General features: G+C 40.8%; 1 protein-coding gene across 1 annotated transcript in view; it reads right to left on the reverse strand.

Moving 5' to 3' along the window:
- Positions 1–15663, reverse strand: part of SNX7 (sorting nexin 7) — a 28680-nt gene extending 13017 nt beyond the window's left edge. The window contains exons 1-7 of the mRNA XM_062497421.1: positions 15490–15663; positions 9559–9741; positions 7615–7725; positions 7039–7203; positions 5925–6126; positions 3882–4081; positions 381–467 (exon numbers count right to left, since the gene is read on the reverse strand). Coding sequence (XP_062353405.1) covers positions 381–467; positions 3882–4081; positions 5925–6126; positions 7039–7203; positions 7615–7725; positions 9559–9741; positions 15490–15663 — 1122 coding nt within the window. The remainder of the gene's footprint in view (positions 1–380; positions 468–3881; positions 4082–5924; positions 6127–7038; positions 7204–7614; positions 7726–9558; positions 9742–15489) is intronic.
- Between the last annotated feature and the right edge of the window lie 2721 nt (positions 15664–18384).

Genomic DNA, 18384 nt, shown 5'->3' on the forward strand with positions numbered 1-18384 from the left:
GCTTTGCTGACTCTAATCACATCCTCTACTTCTCCTGCAGCAATGAAGAAGCAGTTACAAGAGCATTGCAGCAACTGTTACTTTCTTTTAATTATTTTAGCAAATAGAAAAGCTAAAAATAAGGTGTGGCACAGTCTGTGCAGACAAAGGCCAGTGGTCACTGGCCCACCAAGACCAGTCCTTCCCTCCAGCAGCCCAGCTGCTGAAATGCTGCTTCTGTCTCCTGATGGCCTTTGCCTGGCACCAAGAGCTACCAGAGGGGCAGAGACAGCAGCCAGTCCCAGCACGTGGCCTCAGGGGACAGCGTCCTTCTGTCCTTCTGCACCTCTCCTGCTGTCACAATAAGGCCTGGAAGAGTCCAGCTTTCTGAAAATACTCACCAGATCCTTTTCTGCCTTTTTATTGGCTAAAGCATCAACTTTGGAATCCAGCTCGCCTTGAATTTGGTCTCTCCTTTTCAAAACACCCTTAGTATGGAAGAAAAAAACAAAACAAAACAAACAAAAACAAACAAACAAAAAAAACCACAAACAAAAAAAAGGAAGAAAAGAGAAAAAGAAGTAAACTGCACCAGATTTTAACTCTTTCAGAAAACCATCAAACAACTTGGCTCTTTGATACAGAAGATGACAGAACGATATAATTTAATAATTTTACGTGATATATGTTTTATTAAAAAAAATGAAGACTTATTTTTCCATACCTGCATTTCATCTTACAGTTTTTTCAATAATCTCACTAAATCCAAAATCAGTGCCACAAAAATCTGCCATACACAGTATCACTGCCAGTTGTACCAACAGAACTGCTATAGCAGTTTACTTAGTATCAGCTTAACTTACTACATATTCATTTAAAAACAGCAACTTGAGTTTGCCAAATCTCATGAACAGAAGAATCTTCTCTGAGTAAAATTTAAAGTAGAATGACTAGAAATGGTATATAAGGTGTTTTTGAAATTGTGACTTTAACCTTTAACATGATTTTGTGAGTGCTAAATATAATTCTGGCAAATCAGAAAAAAAGTATCAGAAAAATCAGATAGTTATCACAGGAATGATAGCTTTCCTACCATTAATATATGTGCTTATTTTCAGCATATGTAATTTTTACCTCCTTTGAAATTATCTTATCAGGTACTGGGTTTTTGCCATAATGTAAAAAAAAAAATAATTAGAAAGGGGAAGGAATATTACTTGTTAAGCTACAAAACAGGAACAGTATTACAAATAACATTTCCATTTCCAATGCTCATTTGCTCTGACACCTTGATGAAACCTTACAAATGCCTCTTTGTCACAGCTTCCTCATCTGTAAAAGCACACTCTGGTATGCTTATCTTGTGGAAGTGTTGCAAGGCTTTAGTCTTCTTGAAAAAAAATCAGAAGCAGGACATATATAATTACAAATCTCAAAACCTTCTTTTACATTACCTTGCCACAACTGGTTTTACTGCTTCTTCTGCAGAGATGCTCAGTATTCACCTCTAGCATAGGGCATGTTGAAACAGCACAGGGCACAAGCAGCTCTACCTTCTCTAGCTCTCTTATATGACTGAGTTCTCTCTGAAATCTTGACACTTTATCAAACATGATAAAATAATTTAGGAGCTTAATTTTCAAATAATTTTTCCATGTTTCTTTTTGAACAGGTAATCACTATAAAAAATTGGTAAACCTGACTTTGAGCAATAAATTAGCAATATAGACAAATGCTCATCAATAGCTTGAAATCTTTCAGTTAGATAAATACAGAAAATGTTCAGCTGGAAGCACAGAGCAAAACAAATGTCTGGAACAGCTTTTCTTCATAATAACAAATGTCTTCTCTGTTTTTCCCTATTTCTTTTGCCTCTTTTAAAACTTGACTGCTTGGCAACATTTATCACACACGCACTTTATATTACAAGACAATACCAATTACTTTAATATTAAGGTGCTAGATCTATATACAAGTGCTGACTTCTAATGGCAAACAAAGACAGTATAATTTTAAAACATATTATTATACTTTTAGAGGTTTTGTGTATAACATTTAATGGTACCTTGCCACAAAACCCACAAATAATTTTATGTGGACAACTATTAAAACTAATTAATATTGTAATTTGTACCCTGAGGGACAGCAGACTTGCTCTGTGGGTCAGTTAAGAAGGGGCTGGTCCAGATATAAGTATTTTAGCTATGAATTCAATTATTTTCCCAGTTACAGTCTGACTCTCAACACTGGAAAATACAAGGACTGTATTGTATCAATCACATCTTGTACTGCACATTTGCATGTGATCTTGGCAGCATGGCACCAAGGTCCCTTTGATGAGGGGTTAAACTCTGAAAGGTTTACTAGTGGGTGACTTCCTCATGGTATTTTTAGGTATTTTATTTTAGTGACTAGTATTTCCCTCTCCAAAGTGCAAGAGGGAAATAAGCACAAAGAAAAATAAAAAAAATCCATGGTGAATGAAGGGAAAGGAACAATTGTGGAACAGGAATGAGCTACTGAAGGAAGATTCTCCTCTGGACAAGACCTCATGGCAGCCTAATACTGTGCTGTAAGTGCTGCATCAAGAAAGCTACAAGCAGAAAAAAATTGCAGTGGGCAACAGTAAGTTGTGCAGGAAAAGCCAGGTAGTTATCCTGGGGCTTGTCCCCAGAAACCTCTCTGTGCTCTGGACAAAACAGACATGTCTGAGAAAGGGTGAGGGTGAGCCAGGCTGCAAAACACAAGGCAATGGACAGACAGCATCTCCTCAGTAGCATGAAGACTACAATTGCTTATGGGCAACAGACATAGAAATTCTGAACAATAAGGTTGCAACTGGGGAAGAAGATGACCTGCAATTGCCAGGACAGTAATCTGTTCAGATCTTTAAGCAAAGTAGTACCTACCTCCATCTACAAGCAACTAATGAAGCCTCTGAGATACCAGACATTTTGTATGCCCCCTTTTTCTGTGAAGCTTGTTCTAAAGACAGCAGTCATTGCAGCAGGAATTCCTCACTCTCAGTAGCTGAGCCTTACTGAGAAAGTGGCGATACCCTGCAGAGTGCCCCAGAAGCTCAGTTAACTTGGGTCCTACTCTAAACGTGGCCTCTAAGGCTCTTGCAGCCCCCACCCAGAAACCACTGCAGCAGTAACTGAGTTCCCAGCAGTACCACAAAAACAGATTCTGCAGCTGGCATTGCTCAAAACCTAGACAAAGGGCGTTTGTACACATGTTCTGCTTTCTGCAGGCAGCAAAGTGGGAATTATGACATACTGAATTCAGTTACTTAATTATGTTGATTATCCACCAGCACTGACTATATCAACTCTGGAGTCTGATTTTTTACATCCTCTCCAAGTGTAAGAAAAATACATACATAAAGGGAACTGAGAGCAGTAGCTTATGGCAAAGACTAACACATGCTTACATAATGGTGCAGGGACTGGAAGCTCCCAGCTATTCTGGAAAAAGAAAACATACTTAAGAAGAACTCCTAGAAAGGGAAAAACCTCTCCACTCCTTTTCCCACACACAATCTGTTACTCAATGAGTTCATATTTTGGCAGTGTCAGGGAAGGTATTTCTCAGCTGCTGTCCCCAAACCCTCTCTGCTACAATGCAGCGCTCATTGAAGATGGCAAAACTAGGCACCCTAGCTCAGTTACCCAGTTACCCTTCTTATTTGGAAGGGGCACCCTTTGCCTGGTTAGCAAGAGAAACAGGACCAATTGATTCCCCAGTAATGGACAGGTATTATATGCTGTGCATGCTTTCTACTGAGTAAATGCAGAGACTGTAAAGTCATTTTCATCAGCTACAAATTCTTTCCTGGACACTGCCACTGGACTAAGCCAAATCTTCCACTGAGCCACAGAGAGTCCTTCAGGAGAGCTTACCATGAGAATTTCACTGTAGAGAACATATTCATGTAAGATGGGCAGCAGGTGTTCTGAGAGCCCTGCCATTCGCTTCTCCGTGGCCCTGCAGCAGCGCTCGATGCAGCTGGCAATGCCCTTCAGGGAGTCTGCAAGGTCTTCTTCTGATGCTGACCACAGCGTGTGGATGGGGCCATACTCCTTCATTTCATTAAAATAGTCTTAAAAGGAACACATACACGTGTTACTCTTTTCTTCATTAACAGAGGTCTGAGTGATACAACTGCAACTTTGTATTTACTGTGAACTGAGCAAGAGACTGACGCTGATGTTTAAATTTGCTCAAATGGCCCAGATAAGTAAACTGCGGTTCACTGTTTATGAATAAACTAATCAATTAATGCATTCTAATTAAGTAGCTCAGAGAAATCTATCAGCAAAAATGCCCCAGACATTTCACAACACCACACATACTGAGGTAGACCTGAAGAGCTGTATTCAGACACCAGTGACCTGCATTATTTCACACTGTCTTCATACAGAGCAATAGGAGCCACAGCAGTTGGTCTCACTTGCTGACTTCTACTGCCCTGAATTCCTCTGCTTCTTGGTATACAGTAATGGTCCAAAAACAGTCTCAGTTATTAAAACTAGAAGCTTTGTTATGTCCCAAAAGCTTCAGAAGAAACACTGAAGTTCACTCCTGCTTGGCAGGTATCTCCTTCAGTAGTTATTATTAATTTAAATACAGGGATATTCTATTAATTACTTCTCTTATGTTTCTAGACAAGTGATAATCCATAAGCAGAGAGAAGGCCCACAAATCACTGTGATATTTGGCAGGGTTAAACATGGGCAGGGCTGCAGTTCACAGGAGGACACTTTGAACACACTGGTAGTGAATTGAAAATGAAATTTTGTCACTACTAAATTGATAATGAATAAATGTCCTAAGAAAGATGAAAGCAGTCATGTGACATAAAGAATGCAATGTTTACTTTGAGATTATTTGGACAAAAAGCAAATCCTTTACGGAATATATAATCAGTAACCCCACGTTAAGGTAGTGCAAGCAGGAATGTTCTCTGCATCACAGCTATCAACAATTCCTATCCACAACAGCATGGCCTTGCACACAAGTGTTCTGCCAAGTGTTGCTTGGAAAATCCAGAAAGAAGTTATAACCTACAACATTTGGGAGCATGTCAAAATTCTTAAGCTTTTCCAAGAAATATTTTGGCACTGATACTTTGAGCTTACAGACCTCAGACAACCATTTTCACTGGAGGGAACAATATCAATAGCAGCTCTTTTCACTGACATGCATTTTTCTTTTGAAACACCCTTTCAGTTTGGTGAGGACACACCGAGAGCTGGTACTGCACAAGAAAGCTCAAGGACTTGGTTATTAACACAGTGCAGCTCTTCAAATTATATTTTATAGATAAGTAAATACTTCAAGTGCTGCCCACTGGAAATTCTACTCAACAGGCATAGTCTGAGATCAGGATCATCTCAGTATCTCAGGATACTTAGCTTTCCAACTAGATGTGTGAACTGCTCTTAAGGAAAAAATTCAGTTTAAGCCATCCTTCTTGAGAAAACTCTACTAGGCACAGCTTACTGTGACAAAAATTATGGCCAACAGTACAGCTATTAAAAAATTAAAATCTATTTTTTCAACAGAAAAAAAGGTACAGAAATAAACTAAACAAAGAGAAGTTTAGAGACCTGGAATCAAGACAGTCTTGTCACTATGAGATTGCACAGAAGTACATTCCCTTGAAAGTTAAAAACCAAAGGTCATGCAGCTTTCCAAAAAGCACATGTTAAAATATTTTTCTAAGTTGCTTTTAAGTAGCTGAATGACATGTTAAAACTCTTCCTATTAAAAAATTATTCAAACTTGAAGGTCTGTCAAGAACATGACCAGAAAGAAAAACACAACATAAAAATCTCCCTTTTTCCTTTGTTGCTGGAAAGAGCATTTTGCCTGCCATAGTGAAAACTGATTTCTTTTTTAATTTCTTACATCAATAAAACTGATACGTGTTTTCTACTTACCCCTTTCTTCCTTGTAAATCCTATGAGCTATTTTATCTAGTAAGTTTATTTTCTGACTAAATGTTTCCATGTAATTGTTCATTTCTGTAAACATTTCAGGACGATTTTTAACTGCTCCTCTTACTGAGGACGCTACCGCTCTGACAGTCTGTCCCATCCTGCTCAGCAAACCAGGACCCTGCTTCTTGTGTGAGGAGAGTTCCTAAAGACAGAATAAGATCTCTTTACTTCCAGGTATTTTTGTGAATTCTCTGAAAATAATAAATAAAGTGGGGTTTTTTTAACAAAAATACATATATAAACCTCTGTCTTTTTAGTGTATAAATTTTATTATTAGAACAGTGTCAGAACCATTGCTGTCTTGTGCATTTATTAGCTAGACCTTCCTGAGTGAACACAGGCATGATGGTGTCACAAGAATGGCTGAAGATGGCAGAGAACGTTCACCCCTTCACTCCTCAGGGTGAGTTACCTAGTTTGCAATTTAACTTTATGAAGAGGAAAGCAGAGGTAATGATTGCAGAAATAAGTCTTTGAGAAAAGCAGACAATGCTCCTACTGGAGGAAGGAATCAATCTATTTTTTTAAACTCATTTTATATCTTGCTAGAATACCCATTGCTGAAATTCATAGGAAGGCTTTTCTGAGTACGAAACTCCAGTTTGCAACTGGACACATTTTACATCAATGCAACAAGTAAAATCTATATTTTTCTTTTATGAGATTACTAAAACTTAAAAAAAAGACAGTGCCATACAAAAAAAATTAATTAAAACCATTGTTTTCCTCATAATCTTGGAAACTTATAAGTGTACCAAAAAACATGCAGAGCTGAAATACCATGAATTTGCCACAAAAATCCAAAATGCAGCAACAAAACCAACTTTGGAAGGCACAGCAATATTTATGGTCATGTGCATGATTACCAGAACCACAGAAGAAAAGGTTATCTCAGTTTATGAATATTCCACAAACCCTTGCCTGCTTCTGCCACTTCTGTACCAAGCCATGGGATGACACTACTAAGTACTGAACCAGGGAGACTCCCCATATAACCTACTAACACAACATGTGGTTTCACATAACTGAAAGTAAAAAAAAAAAGGCATTTTACCCAGGCTTGTGCAGTAAGAAAAATTTTGAAGTCCTCATTGAAAGTTAAAGTTGGATGATCAGCAATACGGTTCAAAAATTTATGTAAAGCTTTTCTTCGAGTCTCAATGAAATCGTCACTAAATCGTTCTACCATTCCCTTCATTATGAATTTCTCAGGCAATGGCTAAGGAAAAAAAGAAGAAATATATCGTATAATTTCAATAATATTTGGAGTATTACAATAGTTCTTCTGCTTACTAAAAACCATAGGTATACCCTGTAAAACCCACTATGCAATAACCCAAAAGCTATGTAAAGTTATATTCAACTAAGATATACCATTTTTCTTGTAATATAGAGTGCAGAAGAACACAAGTACAACTAAGAAAGGACATAAATTATTGCAAATGCCACAATTAAAAACCTAAAAAATACCTTTATGTGATTTTTGTCACATACATATAAAGCTAAGGAAAATAGGTTGGCTTAATATTTGTGAAAATTCAGAAGCTGAACAAAGACCTCAAACATCTCTGAATAAAACTGGAACCACCTTATAAAAAAATAAAAATAACTTAAGTTTTAGCAAACAAACAGGAATAATCAGTGTTGGATGTGCTTCTTCAAGTTTGCTCTTCAACCAATGGAAATCCTGATATCTCCTTCGAACTTCATATTCACTGGAGTCAAATTCACCACGGGTTGTCTGAAAATCAAAAGCAGAAAAAACAGGCTTAGGTTAGAATACCAGAAAAAAAAGTTTTAAATTTTGGAGAAAACTGAGTACCTGAGGGCATGCATACATTCTATTTGGTCCCTGTTACTGGCTTGCTGTTATTTTAAAGAACAATGATCAACTCCTTGAAGAGTTAACACATCCTATTTCAGCAAGACATCAAAGTTCTATTGGGAAAATAAAAAACAAGTGAGTACAAAGCTGCAGTTTGTGCAGTGAAGTATAATGATTATCTCACTGCAATGTTTCCGAATTATTGCAATAATTACTTTAGTGGCATTTTTCTTTCAGCAATCACAGTTATGTTCAGTCCTTTTAGAGCACTTATTTTAAAGTGATTAGTAATCTACAAGTGAGGAAGGTCTGTTTTTCAGCACTCTGAACAAAGCCCAGAGAGCTGACACACGTCCTTGGGACCTGGTGACATTACTCAATAATCCTCATATTCAAAACAGGGAAACTTCAGCATATCACAGCAATAACACTTCCTGCACTGCTTAATGGATTCTGCAGCCCATCATCGATTCCAGTTTTGTAGCCCCCTGTTAGAACTTGCCAACAAACCTTTAATGCCTACAAAAAATGCTTATTACAGATTACAAAATTGTCAGACCGTGAGATTTATTTTACCACTGCTCTGTCTTCTGGAGGCAAGCCACAAAGAGCCCATGTTTTCATTAATTTGTGCTATTTAGCATTCATTGTTGCACAGAGATTTATAATGCGATGCAAGGAAATTCTAAAAACCTCAAAACATGCTTTTGTAATCTAAACATTTTTGAGGGTTGAATAAAAATTTTTCAAGGTATGTGGGAGGAATGCTATTACTTTATCATCAACAACCAGCACTCCAAATTAAATATGATAAGAAAGAAGAGATAAAAAAAGCAAAAGCAATCCACCTTACAGCCCTCTCATACTTGCCTGAAGAAAAAATGTTCTCTCGTCTACAGAAACGGGCATAAAGTGAAAATTATTGCTAGCAACCTAACAAAGATAGCTCTCTTCCTACTCATTAAATATTTTAGGAGGAATTGATGTCTTCTCTTATTTAAAGATAGATAATGCCCATTTGAAAATCTGCTTTTAAATGAATCTTTTAAAAAGAACTCGAAGTAAAATAAAGTAACAGTGCAATTCTCAAAAATGGAGCCTGCAGAATATTTACTGGTAGTATCAGAAGACCTGGCTAGTCTCACAAAGCCGACTTTCTTCCTGATTTCCTGTAAATAACTTGCATTTAGGACAACTAAAAATGCACTTAATTGTTTCCTAATACTACTTTTTCATTAGAGAATTGTGGCAGTTTCCCCAGAAATCACAAGCAACTGTACATGGGAAGCAAACATCCACATGCTAATAGACACTGCAACTAGGAAACAATGGAATTTGAAGACTGTAGGGGGTAATGTTTATGCAAGACATGAGACTGGTAGCCTGTAAGTGATCCAAAGTCATCAATACTTGTGCTAATGTAGTGTCTTCAAAGTGGATCAGTCCTTTGGCCGTTTCCTGTTCCTGCTGAAGATCGCAGCAGAAAACATTATTGCCTCACGGCACTCATTTGCTCACTGAAGAACTATTAACTATTTTCTCAACATAAAAAATCTAAGTACGTGTGTATGCAGACTCACACTGATTTTTTTTCTAGTATATAGCACAGTTTCATGCAGCTTAAGTCGTCTATAACTCATGGCAAAATTAAAGTTTAGATTAAGTAATATGCCAGAGAATTGTGTGCAAGAAGAGTGAAAATGCCAATTGTTATCCAAGTAAGCCATTAAACCATGAATAGATACTTACCTTTGTGACTACTCTGTATGTAATAAATGTTTCAATGGCTGTAATGTGGCTTTCAGGATCATCAACTGTAATGAAGAGATCTCTTAATTCTGGCCCATCTTCAAATTTATACTGGTTTATCATTGATGAGGGGGATATTGGCACTGAAGGACTGAATGAGTTTACCTCAGTCAGAGATGTATCCTACAGGTAAGATATGAGAAGATCCACATTAATAATCTTTGTATACAAACACGTCTCCAATGGCAAGCTTTAAAATAATCTGACAGGGCAGATAAAATTGGGAGCAGATGGAAGAATTATGTAGTACATAGCAAATCTATTATCCTTTTCAGTATTTGCTTTGGTGAGGATGTAAGAAATGAGATTTATTCTAAAATGGATGAAAGAACAAAACACTACCTGTTTGAGAAGAATGTTATGCATAGCTAGAAAGAGAACTTGCTTATGAATATTAAAATTGGCTATGAACCAAGCAGCCATTAACTGTGTAGGGTATTTACTGGTTTTATTAAAATTGTTAGAAGCGAGTTACTGAGGACTTAGGGTGTTTGAATTATCTCTAATTACCTGAACAGGATGGATAAAAAAAAGATTATTCAAAAAAAACAAGGCAAAATCCAAATCAGATTTTTTAATGGAATTAGATATTTCAGTTTGAGTTTATTTTAAAATAAAATTTGAGATGGAAAACAATTAGGGGTACATAAATTAATAGTGTTTTTGTTTTAAGGAAAACAGTAAGTAAAGATTCAGTAAAAATTTGCTGTTTAATTTCTAAAAAATAAGTCAAGCCACTTTTTTGCTGCTTCTTTATTTATAAAAACAAAATCAAACCACTGTTTTGCTGAAGTAAAAAACCTCTTTTTGATACCACTGATCACTTCCACACAACTCAGTAAGAATATGTCCCCATAGCAGCTGCTTCTGTTAGTGCATTCAATGGTGCTCACTCAACTGCTGAGGAATAAGGTGGAAATTGGAAACAGGCAAGAAATCTCATTTTATTCCTTAGACACAAGTCTGCATGAGATCTATTAATCCACAATCTGGAAGGATACAGTTACCGTAAAAATAAATTGAATTAACTAACTTAATGAAAGAGCGTAACAAATGAATAAATCATTAGAGATAATAGAAAAATTGAAATAAATAATTATATTTTAAATATCAAATACTTTATGTGGCTTTTTAAATATATGCAATGCAAAGAATTATTTTCATAGCAAACTTCAAAATTAATCTATTTTCTAGAAGTTTTCTAGAAGAGTAGTTAGACTACACTAACCGTGAGTGGCAAGGAGTTGCCCTCTTGAGTGCCTTTTTAACTGTGGGCAAAGGAGAACAGGGATGCAATTAAAGAGCAAACTGCTCAAATGGAAGGACTGGAAAAGTGTGAGTCCACACTGGAGTCACAGCATCATCCCAAGGCTGATCTCACAGGAATGAAGAGAGCTCCACTGTAGTGCTGCTGAGCTGCATGAGAGTTGCTTTTTGCCTTTGAATTCAACTGGATCAAAACTCTCTGGAAAGAAACACCTTATCTTGTTCTTTATCTTTGGATTATCAATGTGCTCCCACAAATATGGAAGAGACATTCATACCAGGAATGACCAGAATATGCCCAGAAAGTGCTTATGTACCAGTTCCCCTCCCATCACTTACATGCAGTTCTTTGAACAGGGAGACAAAAGCAACAAACAAGACTAAAGACAACACTTTAAATATTACACAGCACTTCCTTGTACACCTGTCAGTCATATTACTTTTACTCAGTGTTTCTACACGATTTCTATACAGCCAGCACTACCCTGAGTCATGCAAAACAAACAGAGCTGTTCCTAGAGCCCACTAGCACTGGCTGTCTATGCTCTAGGTGAAGAATGAGGACTGCTAGCTCAGAGCAGCCCATGCAATTCAAAGTGCTGATGCAATGGGAAATTTCCAGGGAAAGAAAAATGCATGTGAGCATGTAAAGGACTTGAATGGTCATATAATTTGAGGAACAATGACTCTGCAAGGCCTAAATTGGATCAAGGTAAATGTGTTTCATATTTTTTCATTTTCCATGGGGCATTAATATCTTAATGTTTTATTCCTTCTTCTAGGCTGCTCCTAAAGTTGTTCTATTCATGCAGGTGTCTGAAAGTATATGGTTATGTGAAAGGGCTTATGAATATATAGTTGGAGAAACAAAATATGGGCAATAAAAATCCACAGAATAAGCAAGTCTTGGTTTTGTTTAATACAGTTTAATAAGTGCAATATTCACGTGCACATGAATGTATACACGTGAGTTCAAACAAGCATCTGTATCTTTATCCTCATGATAGTTCAGGTTAACTCTCAGTAATTCTTGAGATTCGTGTGATCTAAGTCTGATGTCATCACAGAAACACAGTAAAAAAATGATAATTTTTCTATACAGCTATAATTTTGTTGTTGGAACTATGTTTTTGTGTGCATACAGATGAGGGCAGGAGTTTTGTAGCACAGGAAAAACAGACAATTCTAGCTCTTGGGTTGTGTAACCTTTTTCCATGCAAAGAGCATGAAGGCTCTGTCCCAGAAAGTTGTGTCCTTTCCCACATCTCCCCCATCCCCACCTACCTGCAGTACCCCTTCTCTTTCCAAGCCCCTTCCTCCTGACAGAGCAGTTGGCAGAGCTGTGTGTGCCAGTCCACAAACAGGTTCATACCTTCTGATTTACTGGCCAAGAGACCAAAGCAATAGAAAATCAATTAGCTCCTCGCAGCATGAGCCCTTTTTCTGGGTCTTCTTTCTCTAACACTTGCAGTTACCCTATCTCAGTCTCACATTTCACTGCAACTGGTCAGCAACACTCCAAAATACGTAAGGGAAGAAAACACTCCTACAGCTGGAGCAGCCTCAAAACAAGCTATGCACACAGGTGAGACTGCAGATGTCCAGAGACGACACAAAGCCTGGGGGTTTGTACAAACAATGCTCTCTCCCACGGCATAGGTCCTTGACCCAAGGTCACCTCTGTGCTCCATCCATCCGTCCATCCATCCATCCATCCATCCATCCATCCATCCATCCATCCATCCATCCATCCATCCCAGCAAGGATCTTGAGCTTGCAATGATCTGAAGCCAGGATCCAAGTCTTGAGAAAAAGGACATGGGGCGGGGTTTGTCTTGTAAGTGAATAGCTTGGTTGTTGGAGCATTCTTCAAAGAGCAAAGAGATTCAGGAAGACTGATTTATAAGTGCATTTTTTGGCCAAGGCACTATTCTGTCTCAAATCCTTGATGAATTTGAAGAAAAATTTTGAAGAAAAATTAGTACCTATGCAATTCTGAAGTGGCATATACATGTTCTTCAGAAATACCATTAAGTTTTCTGCAATTATGAAATGCAGACAAACACTGTGAAACAGAGTTTGAAAGCAGAGGTGCTAAAGATTTTAAGTATTAACCAAATTGCTGACAGCTTTGTCAATGCTACATATCAGTTATCAAGGAATGCAAAAGACAACTGAATGGGTATTTGTGATGCAGGCAGTACTCTATACTTAGAAGCCAAGGGAGGAAAGCAGGTTGAAAACATTCCATCTGTGTGACTCATAACTCAGCTCCTAGAATTTGTCTGTGCTGAAAAGAATTCAGAACTTTTTCAGTGGCAGTGAAAACTAGGATAAAAAGTGAAATGCATGTCACATCATTAAATGCTTTATCAGAGCTGCTGAAGATGCTGGTCTGTAATATTTGAGATATGTCAGAGGATACCAGGTCAATGGTTTATAACACTATCACGTTAAACATCTAGGGGTTTTCATAAAATAAAAACCCAGCATTTATATTCTGAGTAATAACTTGGGGTATTGAGGTTGACAATTTTTAAGAAACTCATTTTTCACCATTTTGTTAGCTGGCACATTCCACTGCCTAGACTGAGAAAGATGAAGCTGACAGGAGTGGCAGGCAGCGAGCTCTGCATGGCTGCTGCCGTCCCGCTTGGCCTGCAAAGGCTACACCACTGCCTTGCAGACACTGCATGAGGAACCCCATTAAGATGCAATTTAAAACAAGGTACTCCTGGAACAGTATGTTATGGAAAAATTGCTTTTACAACACTTAGTTGTAAGCTACATTTAGCCTGTCAGAGTCCTTTGAATATATGGAACATGAATAAATAGCATGTAAAGCCCAACCAACCTCACAGATTTTCATCAGCTCAAAAGATCAGATCTCAAATTGCACTTGAAAACAAACCATTAATTTCTGGTTGACATATACAACTACTACATGCAGGTATCCAAGCTTTGGAAGGAAAGCTGTATTTTCATATAACATGACAAATTTTATTGTTTGCATTAATAACTTATCACATAGCATGCATTAATATATGTAGTTAAGATTTTGTATATGTCATCGTTGGCACGAATCCAGGTAGAAATTTAAAGATCTCAATATTTCCAATAAAGCAGCAGTAACTTGTGTCAACTCCACTTGATTTCATTTTTTTATTCCAAAGGAGAATTGCTCTTAATAAGCAAGCAGCATAAGCATCAACACACTGTGTTGGCAAGCAGGTATGTTCATGCAGAAATGCCTGAACTTCACTCACAAAAGGAAATGGATGCAAAGTGAGCATAAACAACTAGAATAATATTTTAGCACTGCTTTTGCATGCAAGTTCAGTGAATCATTAATCTTTTTATGTCAAATCAGGACTGGTGCTTTCCAAGAAAATATAATTCAGCTCAACCCTAGTTATGCTTCAGAAAAATACATGTAACTTGGTGAAATTTAGCCTAATCTCTTGCACGTTACAGACTATTAAAGCACTGAAGAGTCCCTTCTGGCATTAAAAGCTGTGAGTTTCAAGAATTCTATTACAGTCAGAATTTAAATACATAACTCCTAAGAAGGAAGTCTGTTCCAATAGTTGTATTCATGCATACCACAACAGTGTTTCTCACCTACAGAAATATAAAAACCACACATTTACTCCCTAGGACAATCTGTCCTACTGAATAGAAATACACTGTCACTTTTTCGAATCAGAAATGTAACTGCTATTTCTCTCCCATGGCACACATCCTGTCACAGCAGTTCACAAGTCTCAGATGGTGGATGACACCCTAGCCCCATATCTATTTTTTCCACCCTAGCTCTCTGTATGCACTTGTATTTTAGATGCTGCCTTGTTAAGGCAAATAGATCCATGACATGCCATCTTCTTTAACTACTGAGGAGACAAGACATAAGTCTTCTCTTAACCTGTACTAAATCGGTACTTAATGAGAAACAATATACATGGAAACCTCACTTGTTTAATTAAAACCAGCACTATCAGCCAGATTGGCATGCGTGCACCTGGCTGTATGCTCTCTGAACGTGGACCCTGCTACATTGACAGTTATGTTCATTTTATTCCGTTCATCAAAATTCAGATGTTATCTTCTCAAATCTCCTATGTGAAGGTGTGAGACCTCATCTTTAGAAGAAAACTGAAACTTGGAAACATTCAAACACAACTGCAATTACTAAAAACGGCTGTTTATTTAATTTACAGATACACATGTGGCACCTGACGAACGTAAGTGATGATAAGGGTACAGCGAACCCAGATTAGATGGCACGTTTAAGGTAAGCGCAGTCATGACTCCCAGTGCTGGTCCGAAGCAGCAACTCCGCGTTTCGTGCCCGAGAAACCACCCGGGAGTGCGGGCACCGCCGAGCGCTGCCCCCATCAGCGCCGCGCCCCGGGGCAGCCCGGCCCGTCACCAGCCCCGGGAGCACCGGGAGCAGCGTGCGTGCGAAGGCCGGGCGGGCAGAGGCCGCGATCGCCGCCCGGGGCGGAGCCCTCCCGTCCCGTCCCGTCGCGTCCCGCCCGGCGCCCGCTGGGGCAAAGTACCAGCGAGCCGGCCCGGCCGCCCTCGGCGCGGAGGGCGCTGCCGTACCTTGCTGAACACCTCCAAGTCGTCTTCCTCATCGTCCAGCGCCAGCACGTCGGCGGCGGCGAGCAGCGGCCCCCGGGCCGTGCCGAGGGCACCCGCAGCGAGATGCGAGTCGGTCCCGGGCCCTTCCCCGCCGGCGGGGAGCGGTGGCCCCGATACCCGGCCCTCCGCTTCCATCCTGCCCTGCGAGCGTTGCGGCGACCCCACCACAGCCGCTCCCTGCGGGGCCGCAATTGGCGGCTCCCCCGCCCGCCCCTGGCCGCGGACGGCCCGGGGGGCGCGCCCAGTGCGCAGGAGTGGAAGCGGCGGCGGGAGGGCCGCGCTGCTGGGCCGGGCAGGGAGCGAGCGGGGCCGGGAGGTGTCGAGCCTGCCGGCAGGCCCGGACAGCGGGCGAGGGGACTGCGGCTGCGGCCTCTGCGGAGGCGGGACGGGGCGGCTCAACGCCCACAGGCGTGTTCGTGGCGGCGCGGGGGACCCCGCCCGAGCCGCCCGAGGCAGTGCTTGGGGACTGGGCGAGCCGCCCGTGGGGCTGCCGCTGGCCGGGGACCGTGGAAAGTGTGTGCAGTGCCTTGATCTGGAGAGCTCTGTGCGCTCCCAGGCAGCCGCGCGTTCTGCCCTCGGCAGCTCCCAGGGCCCGGCAGGGACGTACCCAGGCTTGCTTTCCTGCGCTCTTGGGGTTGCTTTTTTTTCCCTCCTGGTAGATGTCCATGTGCCGCCACCCGGGCAGCGGGCAACACGCACGCGTTGCTGCTTTGTCTCTTGCCTCTCGTACAGCTTCTCTTGGGTTGTCGGTCGTAGCTGGACCCCTTCTGGGATCAGGAGTGCGTCCTGATGCTGAGGCTAGGGACTACTTGGCGTTAAGAAATGTGCTTGTGAGGACAAAGTGACACCACATTACGTCAGGAAAGCAGCGGGGAGGGAGACACCAAACATTTAAAAGCAGCAAAGCCGTGCTTTTTTTAAAAGTAAAGCCATCGGAATTGTGGGATTTCAAAGTTGCCAGTACTGAACTGAAGTAATGATCGGCGCTATTGGTGGCAGGAGCCAGGGCCGAGCAGGGATCGGCGGGAGGGGAAGGCAGCTCTGTCCTGCCGAGGGCTGCAGCCCTTCCCTGGCACCGACTCTGCCGCCCTCGGCCCCGAGGCCGCGTTCGCTCCGTGCGGAACGGGGCCCAGTGCCTTCCCAGGCGCCGCCTGAAATAGTTGAAGTCAACTTTGTTGTTAATGTAAATTTCAGGAGTCGTGGGCGGGTTCTCAAACAGGCAGATACAACATTGGCTTTGTGTAGCCTGGTTCCTTTGCTGTCATATTAGAAAAGGCAAACCTCGTAATCAAACTAAAGTATTTTGAAAAAGTATTCCTTCGTGAAATACTGCTGGCAGCTGATGAGGAAATACATCTGATATTTCACACTTTTCAGCGAAGTCTTCAACCACAACTTGAAATAAAGGGATTGAAATTTAAAAAAAAATAAAACAAATGTTCACTGAACTGTGCAATGAGACAAGGACTATGTCTGCCTAATTACAGAGTGTTTACTAAGACGTTTTAATTGTTGTTTAAGAAATACCCTAAAATTCACGAGGAGCCGGGGCCGGTGCCCGCTCCACGCCTCAGGTGCCGGCAGCGTTTGCGGCAGGGCCTGGCATGGAGGGAGAGGGGACGCGCCTGTCCGGGACAAAAGGACACTCGCTGGTGCCTGAGGACATTCCAGTAAGTGAAAAGAAACAGTTTCTGTAGTATTAGAATAACAACAGGATAACAGGATTCCCGATTTCATTCGGACTCTCCGTAGACTGGAGACTCTCTGCCCTACTGCTCTTTGCTGTGCCTCAGCTCTGCGCCTCCGGGGTGCCCTTGGGGTGCTGCCTTCCCCACGGCCTGCACGGCCCTCGGGGTGCCCTTGGGGTGCTGCCTTCCCCACGGCCTGCACGGCCCTCGGGGTGCCCTTGGGGTGCTGCCTTCCCCACGGCCTGCACGGCCCTCGGGGTGCCCTTGGGGTGCTGCCTTCCCCACGGCCTGCACGGCCCTCGGGGTGCCCTTGGGGTGCTGCCTTCCCCACAGCCCTCAGCTGAGCGCCGCTCCCCTCCCGGTGCTGCCAGGGCCGTGCTGCAGCTCCCTGTGCTTCACGTGCTTCTCACCTGGTGTCAAATCTGCAGCTTTTCCTACCTCTGTGTTTTTTACGGTTCCTTTCCAGTGTGGTTGCTGCTCCTGTGTCCTTTGATCAGGTACCAAAGACTGATGAAAAGTGACTATTACAATATAAATGTTCTACTCTTTTGTCCATCAGTGAGAAGTGTGGCCAATTTGTTGTCTGACTTCATATATACCTGATAGTATATAGTTTCCACTGGCTTTACCCTTATTTCTACATGTTCTGCTAGAGGCCTACAGGTTTTCTGGATAGAATAAGTGCCTACAACCTGTATAATACCCGAGTTTTTAATAAATCTGTATTTAAATTCAGATGATATACTTGTGAGTCAATAACAAAATAAAACTCATCAAGGATCACAATTTCAGACAATACACATCAGAGATGATAAATAAAGGACAGCCAGTCAAAGAAAGTATAAAATTGATGTATTGTAGGCTTGAATACTAAAGCTGTTGTCTGAATCATACTAATTTTTCAAAGTTTTACTGTGCTCTTGGATTCTTTATCTGTTTGAGAGAAATATCACAAGATGCTTTAATTGGATTTTTTCTTATTATAGCTTTTTATTAGCTCATTAATCAAGCTTAAGAAGATATATTTTTAGATTTCTTGCTGGCAGTGCTTATCTTTCTCTGCTTTATATTTGAAGCATCAATCTGTAAGGAAAAGGTATTCATTGCCCTTCACTCTAGAAAAATATACATTGCATTTAGCAGTCATTTGGAGGTTTAATCATCAAAA

The sequence above is a fragment of the Cinclus cinclus genome, chromosome 8 (assembly GCF_963662255.1).
Source record: "Cinclus cinclus chromosome 8, bCinCin1.1, whole genome shotgun sequence".
NCBI lineage: Eukaryota > Metazoa > Chordata > Aves > Passeriformes > Cinclidae > Cinclus > Cinclus cinclus.